Source organism: Neovison vison, chromosome 10 (assembly GCF_020171115.1).
Source record: "Neovison vison isolate M4711 chromosome 10, ASM_NN_V1, whole genome shotgun sequence".
Taxonomy (NCBI): Eukaryota; Metazoa; Chordata; class Mammalia; order Carnivora; family Mustelidae; genus Neogale; species Neogale vison.
This window is the reverse complement of record NC_058100.1, coordinates 36,124,012-36,135,606: the sequence shown is the minus strand read 5'-3', so window position 1 is coordinate 36,135,606 and position 11,595 is coordinate 36,124,012. Positions and strand designations below refer to the sequence as shown.

At 58.4% G+C, this 11,595-nt stretch overlaps 1 protein-coding gene across 1 annotated transcript in view; it reads right to left on the bottom strand.

Annotated features, from left to right (window-relative positions):
- Positions 1-2,592: 2,592 nt before the first annotated feature.
- Positions 2,593-11,595, bottom strand: part of CD247 (CD247 molecule) — a 68,358-nt gene continuing 59,355 nt past the window's right edge. The window contains exons 2-8 of the mRNA XM_044266122.1: positions 9,417-9,520; positions 8,203-8,265; positions 7,657-7,737; positions 6,248-6,283; positions 5,229-5,285; positions 4,215-4,256; positions 2,593-3,108 (exon numbers count right to left, since the gene is read on the bottom strand). Of these exons, the coding sequence (XP_044122057.1) occupies positions 3,043-3,108; positions 4,215-4,256; positions 5,229-5,285; positions 6,248-6,283; positions 7,657-7,737; positions 8,203-8,265; positions 9,417-9,520 (449 nt within the window). The 3' untranslated portion in view covers positions 2,593-3,042. The remainder of the gene's footprint in view (positions 3,109-4,214; positions 4,257-5,228; positions 5,286-6,247; positions 6,284-7,656; positions 7,738-8,202; positions 8,266-9,416; positions 9,521-11,595) is intronic.

The window sequence follows — 11,595 nt, the reverse complement described above, 5'->3', positions numbered from 1 at the left end:
TGTCATCTGTCGAGCTGAATCACCTGTAAGACGAAGTGAATGATGTCTACTCTTACTGTTGCCTTTTCTTCTCCAGAAATGAGGGCTTTGAGTTGTAGGACATACATTTGTAGTTAGGCCTGAGTCATAGGTTCACAGAAATTATCCAGGGCCAGGTCAAGAAAATGCACGAGTTACTCAGACAGAACAAGATTGACAGCTAAACGGCTAGAACCAAATGCTGAGGCCCTGAGTCCCCTTCAGAGCTATCCTGTTAGCTTGAATGGATCATCTCCCCTTTTCATACCTGCCACACCTGGCCTTCAGTGACTATTGTGTTTGTAAACCAGGGGCCTAAGGATCATGACCTACACCGACGCTTAATGACTGAGCCACACAGGCACCCCAAGAATGTTTTTTGTTTGTTTTTAAATTAAAGTATGTTGATGGCCCATCTTTTATGATCAAGAACTTCCTGGGATGAAAAGGACCCAGCTGTGCTTTGGAAAGAAGACTGCCAGACTGAAGGAAGGGCAGGAGCTGGGCGGCGCCGGGGACACCTTGTCTTGGCCCCTGCTTCGCTCCCCTGGCGCGTGCTCATCTCGCGCCCAGCTGTCTGTCTTGCATGTGGTCCAGTACGTGTCCTCACCCACCCACCCAGGTCAGCCACAGCACCCACACCTGGCTGCCAGCTTTCCTCCCTGCCTCTTGAGTCAGATTCTTGAATTGGGTCAAACTCTTATTTTCAAGCCAACAGTACGGGTCATGTGGCCTACAGATAACTCAGCGGACCTTGACTAGGCCTGAGGCTTACTCATTTTGACTAACAGATGAACTCAACCTCAGGTTTTAAAAAGCCCAGTGAGTAGAAGACAGAAAAGTAGTAACCCAAAAAGGGCCACCTGTTGTCTTGGAATCAAGGCAGCTGAAGCCACTCGTTATCATTTTCCCATTCCATTGCCTGGTGACCAGGTCGCCTAATTAGGGCCAGCTGTCCTCAGAAGCCATCCACCCATGAAACCCGCTCCACTTCCCCAGCCCTTGGCTGGGCTCTGTCTGCACCCCTTCCCTGGCAGCAACCCCTCCTACCTGCCCCCTGGGTGTCATGACCAGCCGGACGATGCTGCTCTTTCTGTGATGTGGCTGGAATCCAACGGCAAACTGTTTTTAAGTCCCCAGCTCTGCGGTGGCTCTTCTGTGTCCTCGCAGGGAGCTTGCAAAGTGCTGGGCACAGAAACAGGTCGGTGCAGGGTAAATATTTGTTGAACGGAATTGAGTTCCCCCCACGAGGTCAGGTTTCACATGGAGCGCCGTCTCTTCCTGAGGTGTTACATGCATGCCTCGCTGAGATGCGAGTTGCTCCCGCTGGAATCCCAAAGGCTCTGGGCTTTTAACAGCCGTGACCTTGGGTTTTTGATCTCGAAGTCTACCCAGTGTTAATTGGCAGCTTGACGAGTTGGGGCCGTTTTTACCGCTTTTACATTTAGAGAGAACCTGACCCAAAGGGACCTCTGTCATCCTCCAGCCCTCCCCAAATCCTGCAGACAGAGGATTTGTGCAGGCGTCAGCGGCCGTTTGCAACCCCCACACCCCCACTCTGCTGACCGTGGCTGCTCCGGGGCCTCCCTCTGCCACGTGCCCGTCGTCCCCAAGCTGACCACGGGGCTGGGAGCCCCGCGGTCCCGGCGGCTTCCCCGGCCCCTTCCAGGCCTGGCCCGGCCTGACGCCCACTCGGCCCGGAGACACGGCCACCGGCCCGGAGGGCAGCACTCCCGGTCCCTGCACGCAGGGTCCAAGCAGCCACCGCGCTCGCTCGGAGTCGGCAGTTTCGCCCCAAGGCAAGGACACCGCTGGGCCGCCCCAGACGGAATTACGGGAATCCCCGTTACCTGCCGGGCGGCGGAAACATAGCTCGGGGCGAAAGCGGCATCTTCGCCGGCGCGTTTACTATGCGGAAAGTAAGCAGGGCTTTGCACGCCAGCTAAATGACAACCGGGCCGAGCGGAGCGTCACACACGACACCTCACGCGGCAGTGCTCCGGGACGCCCGCCCAGGCGACCCCGGAAGCCGGCGCAGGTGACCCCGGAAGCCGGAAGCCAGCCGAGGCGTTCCCAGCAGGCGGCGCAGATGACCCCGGAAGCCGGCCGAGGCGACTCCCGCCTGCCGCAGCCTTCCGGTCTCTGCAGGGGTGCGGGGCGCTGTGCCGCCTGTGGAGCCTTCACAGGGACGCCGGGAAGTGAACGGGTGTCTGGGGGGGTGTTCGCGCCCCCTTCCCTCGCCCCGCCGTTCGCACTCCGCAGTGGCACCGACCATGTGCCTGGAGGCCGGTCAGTTCACGGCCCACGGCCCCCGCGGGAGGCTGAGAGCTCCGTGAGGGCGTGCGGGGCTTCTTCATCGACCCCGAGTGCGCAGCCCACAAATGCTGTTTCGATAAAGAGGGATGACGCTTGATTGAGGGGGGCCCGTCCTCTCAGCCCGCCCTGCTCTCGCGGAGCCTCCGTCGCCGCTGCCCCGCTCCCCTGCTTCAGCCACTCGAACGCGCGCCCCCTTTCACGGGGAGACACACAGCCCCTTTGCCCCAGTGACAAGTGACCTTGAAATGAAGGCACAGGTTGATGACAGAAGCCAAATTTACAGCAGGAGCAAAGCCACTCAAATCCCGAGGGAACAATAAAGGCTATTGGGATATGTGCTAACATTTGGGGTTTCTCTGGGGACTTGACAATACATGGACAGAACTCGGCTGTGAGGAGGAGCCCGGGGCCTCCCCGAGAGGGGCCCGTCCCCAGTGTCCAATGCACCGGAAGACACCCCCCCCACGCCCCCGCAGAAACCCCCAAAACGCGCCGCCCTCACAACGGACTCCTCAAGGATGGGCAGGAGCACACTGCCCTCCGGAGTCCAGGGATGATGGTTTCCAATTTGGATATGTCCAAATGTTAACAATGCAAAGCACCCAGTTCTTAAGAGGAAACACTTTGGAGGTGAACTGGGTTATAAATGCTTTATCCTGTGTCTTTAACAATCTGGGTGTCCACGGGTCTGGCTTGTGGTTAGTGCTGTTAGCGAGGAGGCAGGTTCTGCATGTGGAGGGCGTCATAGGTGTCCTTGGTGGCCGTGCTGAGCCCCTGGTGAAAACAAATCAGAAAAGAAAAGTGGGTCAGGAGTTCCGCATGGGCACAAACCTACCTAGAGGTCAACGAGTAGAACGAGCCCCTCGTGCCTCCCAGAGGGCTGCAGGAGAGACACACTCTCTGCCCTGTGCGTGGGCCTAGAAGAACTTTCTGTTGCACCCAAGAGGAAGGGGAGCACCCCTCATCCCTGAACTCTGAGCTGGAATCAGGTGTGCTCCAGAGAGTTTACTGTCCCTCATACCTGGGCCTCCAGGAAGCCAGGACTTGTCGCGGGGAGAGAGTGGCCCCCTGACCTCAGCCCTCTCCCCCCAGCCTCCTTCCCATGTCACCCTACTAGATTTATGCTCTTTGTCGGGGGGTGGGGGGCAGGCAAGCTGGTCCCAATCCCACTGGAACAGCTCTCCCTGGTCCAGAAGACAGATCAAAGCTGCCACACTCAGGATCATTCTGAGGGCCCTTTGACATCATTCTAAACTCAGGCAAGCTGGGTGGTCTGACACGTTGGAGTCACTCGAGCAAGCTCTAAAGAGCCCAGGGGAGCCAGAAGTAGCCAAATAAGAACCCGATGGGGATTGTATTTTAGAGAAGTAGGCTGGGTATCCTTGATTTGCATAATTTTTCACACTGATTTACATAAACCAGGCACCCGACTGTAACATCTTCTTTTTAAAGTTATTATTTCTCTTTATTTTTTCCCCCTTCAGTTTTCCCACCCATCCAGCCATCTTATTAGGTCTGAGGATACAAGGCAGAGCAAGGCTTCTTTCAAGGGCCCAGAGCAGTGGGGGAAGAGGCAGGTGTCTTCTGCCTACATCAGCCCTCTGGGCAACTGCTGCTTTTCTGTGGCCAGTGCCTCCCATGGTCTCCTGGTTGGAGCCAAGTCATATGCTTGGATGGTTGAATCCCAGCCATGCCCCAGGGCCTTCTGGGCAGATGTGGCACTGAGACGTGAATTGGGACCTGTGGTTTTTGCCCTGGCCAGCTGATGGCAAGAGCTGGGTGCCACCAAACAAACAAAACAGGGGAGTCTAGACTTGTCCCTGATTAGACAGCACCAGGCAGGGAGGGGGTGCCCGCAGCACAGACCAGAGGCAGCTTACCTGGTAAAGGCCATCGTGCCCCTTCCCTCTCCGACGCTGGTTCTGTGAGAAGGAACCAAAAGGGCAGACAGTCAATCATCAGCAGCCTCCTACTCAAGGCCCCAATTCTCAGGGCCCCCAGAGAGTCAGAGGTGACTGTTTCCAGGCGTGGGGGAGAAGGGTCCGAAGGCGACTGGTCAGACCTCACTCGGCAGGTAAGGTGAGGACTGGCTTCAGTGGGGTCCAGGTTTGCTGGTCCCCACTCACGTGCTCAGAGACATCAGAGTCCTAGAATCCAGGCTGCATGGGAGCCGGCCATGTTGCCTGACGCTTGGAATAAATGGGCATCCCTGCCACTCGCAGAGTTCCTGGCTACGCTTCAGTGCTCACTGGGAGTGACAACTGGGAGTGGGAGCAGCTCTGGCTGCAGAGTCCCCTCACAGCTGGGCTCCCCTAGTTACTAGCTAAGCGACCGCGGGCAAGCCGTTTCACCTCCCGTGCCTTGCACGGCGCACATTTCTCCCTGGGTTATTGTGGGGATTACGTGAGACCACCTACCTGGTAAAGCACTGACCAGACCTTCTTTGGGGACACGTGACCTACGCAGCACCTACTCGGGAGGGGTCAGCACTCTGCTCTCATCATTCAGAAATTCTTAATCTTTTAGAAATAAGGGGCCCTGCATTTTCATTTAGCCCGAAGTCCCAGAGTCCTAAGTTCTGAACCCAGCGTGGCACACAGTAAGCGCTTGGTGATTACTGATGGTGACAGATTCGCCTTGCTTTTTACAAACCTTAGTGTGTCTTGGGATCTAGACTTGGTTACTGAAAGAACATCACCTTCCCCCACTGCCTTAGGTGCTGTTGAGTGGGGAAGAGCTGGGTTACGCTTTACCCCTGACAGCTACCACAAGGCATTCTGTTGGTGATACTCGGACGGAGGCCTACAGCAGGGACCTCTAGAAGGTGAGGAGGGACTCCCTCCCTCCCTGGGGGCCTCTCCACCCTGAGCCAAACCTTGGGAATCAGCACTCACCTCGCCTTTTATCCCAATCTCACTGTAGGCCTCCGCCATCTTGTCTTTCTGCAGCGCCTGGAAAAAGCAGAGGGCGTGGGACACTGAATTTACTAACTAATGCAGAAAACAGTGGGCTTCTGCACAAGAGGAAGCCTCTCAGCTTCCTACCTGGCAGGGAGCTCCCACAGTCAAAGCTCCGGTCCTTATTCTCACAAACCTCTCTGTCCACAGCCAGCTCCTCACACTTTGGAACATTCTTCTCAGGAGGCAGTGGGAGAATCAGGCTCCCCACTGAGCAGGGAGCCCGATGTGGAACTGGGTCCCGGGCCCCCGGGCCCCCGGGGCCCTGGCATCACGACCCAAGCGGAAGGCAGACACTTAACCATCTGAGCCACCAGGCACCCCCTTGGGGACATTCTCTGAGCAGCCAGCCCTTTTGCACTGAACTGAGAAGCTCAACCTAGATTTGAAGATGAAATGTGGGGTTCTAGCCGAAGCACATGAACGGGGACAGTGCAAGGGCTCACCGGGAGTCTCCAGCACCATCTATTTGAGCTACGTGTCTCTTTATATGTCCAAGGCCATGGGCTGTGCCTCCCCCATATGCAGGAAGGACGAAGAGGTGCTTCTCCTCCCAGGAGGTTACCTGCAACCGTCCCCTTCGGGGCAGCCCCAGATCAACAGCCTGAAAACCACAATCAGATCCACACCCAGGTGGAGAGCTGACCTTCCAACAAGAGGTGACACTCAGGAACAGACTCTGGCCTCTGGGAGCAGAAGCCCCTCCGAGGGGCTTGCCCCCCACCCCGCTTCTTGCCCAGCCCGACCTTGCTGCCCCCTGGCACCACCAACAGCAGATCCAGGTATGGAAGGGGAGAAGGCAAAGGAAGGGGGTGTCCTTTGAACATCCAATCTCTGCAGGCAGCAAGCAGGTGAGTCCCATGGCACAGGAAGGTGAAGGGCAAGTGAGGCAAAGACGCAGGGCAGGGAGCAGTGCCTCCACCCAGAGCCTCCCTCCAATGTCCACCTGTACTCACATTGTATACGACTTCCTGAGGATTCCTCTTCCTCTGCTGGGAAAGATGAGGGGCAGGTTAGGGGTGGAGAGATGGGGCTCCAGGCCAGGACAGTAGTAGCACCCTTCCTGCCACCTCCTCATACCCTGGGCCACCCCTGCCTGCCCCCCGTCCCCGGCCCTGCTCCCTCCTACAGCCCTGCCCCCGCCACCCTTACCCTCACAGATCTACTGAGGCTCCTACTTCTTAGCACACACGCACGCACTCCCGGGCACACTGGCTTCTCAACCACCACCACCACGACCCCCTACTCCTGAGGGCCTCCTCAGCCCAGTCTAGTCCAGGGTTGGCCTCGGGGGGTTTCTGCTGATAGCTGGTTTGTGTCCCCTTGCAGAGACAGTGCCAAACATGTCACAAGTGGCTTCAAAAAAAGGTGCCAAGTACCCTCATTTAGAGCAGGGCCAGTCACTGCCCAGCAAGCCCTAGTGACCCCCAACCCCCACCTTCACCCCTCCTCATCTAAGTAAAAAGAGGAGAGGCGAGCTGAGGCTGGACGGCAGGGACCAAGGAAACTGCCAGTGTCTCCTCTGTGCCCGTTGGCTCTAGCAACAACATGCCCGGCACAGGGCGGGGCTGGGGGGACAGGTGTGGCCAGAAACATCAAGGGCCGCTGGGCACTGTCAGGCAGCAGTGTCCTAAAACCTGGGCAGCCTGGGCTTTTGGGCTGAACCCTGCTTTTTTTTTTTTTTTTAAGGTTTTATTTATTTAAATAGAGAGGTGGAGAGAACATGAGTGGGGGAAGGGCAGAGGGAGAGGGAGGAGCAGACTCCCAGCTTACTGGGGACCCCAACAACAGGCTCCATCCCAGGACCCCGAGATCATGACCTGAACCAAAGTCAGATGCTTAACTGCCTAAGCTGCCCAGGCACCCCTGAACCCTGTTTATAAGAGGACCCTGCCCTGGCCTCATCCAGCCTCCGCTCCCTCCAGGGTGCAGAGTTCACAGGCAAGAGAACAGAACCACTAGGAGCCTGGAGCCAGACCTTGCTCCAAGGGATACCTGGTGCCCAGAATTCCGTGTCCAACGGCCTTGGGCCCTTCCTGCATGGACCTCTTCACCAGATCTGTCCTTTTGGGGGCCTGCATCTCAGGGTGGCCAAGCAGGTTAAGGGGAGGTGGGTGGTGCTTGGTCGCAAGGGCCAAGTGCCATGTTCCCGTGTGGGAGGTCCCTCGTGATGCCGAATGGAGTCCCGGGAAGGAAGAGGAGGGGTGGAAGCAGCTGGGGCTCTGGCTGTCCTGGGGCCCCAGGCCCCTAGCGTGTTAGGACGGACTGTGCTGATAGAGTGGAGGCCTCTCCCGTCTGTCCCTAGCACGCCCGCTGGCACACTCACACTCACTCACACTCCCAGGCAGACAGAGGACTACCTTACCTGTTTTCCTCCCATGTCAGGGTCCAGGCCTCGTCTCTTGTCCAAAACCTCATACTCCTCTCTTCCTCTTAAATTGAGCTCCTACAACAGACAGGAAAGCCTCAGAGCCAGGAACGACACCCTCAGGAGGACTGGACCGCTGGACGGGGAGTCCCCTCTGGGAGGCGGCGGCTCTCACAGAAAGGAGCAGGGACTGCGGTCTGGGTGACAGCTGGGGGCCAGCTGGGGACCAGCCTCTCACAGGGCATCTCCGAGAACATGCAGCACGCTGGCTCGCGTGCGTGTGTGTGTGCGCGCGTGTGCGTGTGTGAACGGATCCACTGCACAGGGAGAGGGAATCTGCTCCCCGCTACCCTGGAGGCCGACTGACCCCCCTCCCCACCTGCAGGGGCCCCGCCAGCCACGGACAGGAGGGTTGAGGGGCTCCGAGCCGGGCGCCGCGCATCGGCTGCAGGGCGCGCAGGCTTGCAGCCCCCGCGTGGCCCCGACGGTTCCTGCGCCGCGTGCGGACTAGAAAACCCGGGGGGTGGGACGAGGCGGACTTACGTTGTAGAGCTGGTTGGGGCCCTGCGGGTCCTCAGGGGCGGCCGCTCTCCGGCAGAACTGGAACTGGGAGAGAGGGTGGCCGGGTTAGAGCCCCGCTCCCCGCCTGGGCGCTGCACCATGTGGCCCCCCACGCCGCCCCCCCCTCCACGGGCGACTCCGAGGTGGGCGGTGGCTGCACGGGGCCCCCACTCCTCTCGCGACCTCGCGTGCATCGCCACATCGCTCCAGCTTAGTGTCCTTGAGCCTCGCCCTCGGCGCTGTTCCCGCCGCCCGAGGGAGAGAAACGGCGAGATCCTACGGGGGCACAGCCCTGGAAGCCCCCCCGAGAGGTCATCTAGGACAGCTGTGCTCACACTTTTATTTTTGTTTGTTTTTTAAGATTTTATTTATTTATTTGACAGACAGAGATCACAAGCAGGCAGAGAGGCAGGCAGAGAGAGAGGAGGAAGCAGGCCCCCCGCTGAGCAGAGAGCCCGATGCGGGGCTCGATCCCCGGACTGTGGGATCATGACCTGAGCCGGAGGCAGAGGCTTTAACCCACTGAACCACCCAGGCGCCCCTGCTCACACTTTTAAAAAGAAAATGAGTAGGTAAGACTCTTCTACAAATGAAGACTTTTGCCGAAGTCTGCGGTCCTAAAGGGCAGTAGGCGCGAGGACCCAAGTGGTCGCAGGGACCCAGCTACGTCCCACCCGCTGCAGGCACCGCGGCACACCCAGTCCAGCCCTTTCAAGAAATCCAGGCTCTGTAGGCACCAGCTGAAAACCCATGCTCTGGGCCCCCCTCACGTGCACTGACAGGGACCCCGAGGTTTCCAGAGACAGGTTGCTTCCACCTCCATCGGCGGTGGGTCAGCAGAGCCTGGGAACACACGTGGGTGCCCCACCTCCGGCTCTCGGTTGTCTGAGACATAAGCCCTTTTCCTGCCAGCAGTAGCCCTGCCCTGGGATGCTCTGATGTTTGCTCATCTGTGTGGCTCCTCAGAAGGACGCCCAGCTTCCCACTCTCCCCCCACGCCACCGCAGGGCTGTGGCAGACACCACCCCACCCCCTTCCCTGGCCACCCAAACTGCAACCTTGGCTGCTCCCTGCTTTGCCATGGACACCAAGCTCCAGGCCCTAACCGTGCTTGAGACTTGCCAACATTAAGGCCCTTCTGAACATGCACCAAGCAGGGGAGCCCACACCTTCTCCCCAAGGCCCATGGTACCCACCTTTGCTCTCAGGAACAGGGCAGTGATAATGACACCATAGATGAGGAGGATTCCGTCCAGCAGGTAGCACAGTTTGGGGTCCAGCAGGCCGAAGCTCTGTGCCCCTGTGCCAAGAGATGAGACTGATCAGCCAGGCCCAGGGTGACAGCACACGTGCCCACCATCCCAAGGTGGCCCCAGGACTGACTAGGCCAGGAAATCCTGGCAAGTGGGGCAACTAGATCCATTCTCTACCCCGTCTAACCACAACTTTCCTCCCGTACCCTTGGACCAGCTCTGGGGAAAACCCAGCCTCCGCTAACAGCCAGACGCGATGCTTGGTGGGGCCTCAGGTCCTGGGAAGACCGGAAAGAAACAGAAACTAGGTGGAAGGTGAAGCTGCCCAGTGCACACAGGATGGTGCCTTGGGCCCACTGGAGCCCAGCTGTGTGCGACCTCCCACATGAACCATGCCCTGATAAAATGCCCATGTCTGGATGAATGACCCCACCTGAATTAGGGTATGTAGCTCCCTAAGGCCCACTCGCAGGCAGAGAACAGGACTGATGTTTGAATAATATCAGTAATTAGGACTGTGAGAATTTGGGTTAACTCTCCCCCCTTGACTCACAGTTTCCTCAGGTGCCAGGCACTGAGCAGGGTCTCCCGCTCAGGGCGGTGGGGGTGTGGGGCTGGGTCCCAAGGGGTCTCGTGAGTAATAGACAAAGGTGTATTTGGGGAGCCTCTCCCCGCCCGAACCTGGCAGTCTCCCTGCTTACTGGTCTCAGCCCCACGGCCTCAGCTTCATCTGTCCCTGCCCGCTCCCTCCCCTCCCGCACTTAAAATCCCTGGGACACACCTTGCTCTTCCAGACTCTGCCTCTGTGCCTTTGCATGCACTGTTCCCTCTACATATTCTTTCCCTCTCTGTCCCTGCAACCCTGCCATCTGGTAAAGTCTGACACATCCTACAAAATGCAGCTCAGAACTCCATCTGGCTTGCTCCAGCCCAGTTTGCAGATGAACCCCGAGTCCTCACAGCCATATTAACTCTTGTCAAACCAGCAGTGCACATCTAGTGGGCTCTGACATTACTGTGCAAAGGGAGTGGGGAAGGCCGTATGGTAAATGTTCTGGTTAAATCGGAGCATGTTTGTTTGAAAGCTCAGGGCACTGCGAGTGAGAAGGCGTGGATTTTAGATTGTCCTTCCTGCTGGGGATGTGTGCAGCAGCTCAGCCTGCAAACCGTCCTAGCACCGGCCTCCGCCAAGCAAGCCCGCGAACGCGGCGGGGGCCCGCAGTGGCGGCGTCTCCCAAGGCCAGGGTGCCCCCTGGTGGCCACCTGCAGCCCTCCGCCGCGGCTGTGGGAGTGGAGGCTGCGCGTCTGTGGGTTGACTCAGGGCAAAGTATTCACCCTCTATCGGTCGCCTCTTCCACTAAGAAGGGTGAGAACTAACGTTTCTTCAGTGTTTACTATGTGCCAGATACCCCTTTAATGGAATAACTTACCAGATCCTCCCAACAGCCCCGCATAGAAACACAGAGGACTCCCCCTAGCCAGCTGCAAGCCAGAGGCTGTGCCCAGGACTCTGGCAGGGAGTGAGCCCCCCTCGCATCGCTTTCCTGCCCTGGGCCCCGCTCCGCCCACCCTTCTCCAGGAGCAGCCTTTGGGCATCTACCCCCCCCCTCCACCTGCCCTATGGGAGCAGGTGATCCCAGGCTGCCCCTGGGTTCCACCTCTAACGTCCCTGAATCCCAATCTCAAACCTTCTACTCCCACCCTGATTCAGGACCTCTTGGGGCCCTGGTGGCTGATCTCTTTGTAAGCTTCCGGCCACCAGCCCAGGCCCAGCTGCCCCATGCCTCCCTCACACCGCCTCTTCTGCTTCTCTTTGAGCTCCCCAGGACTTTCCCACCCACTTCGAGCTCCCTCCTCTCCCAGCTCCCATTGCTAGCTGGCCCCCTTCCCTCAGTGGTGAGACTTATCCCCCCACCTTCGCCCCTGGAGATTCAATAGCTGATTCCAACCCTCCCAAAGCACCCCACACGCACAACTCCCAGATTCTGAGCTTCCCCTCCTCCTAGGCTGTCTGGGCTGGAGGGCTGGAGACCAATGGCTGAGCTTTGAGCACAGGGGTGCCGGGGAGCCGTTCATTAGATTTCCTGGGTTTTCAGCAAAGATGCAAAGTTGGCCTGCCCTC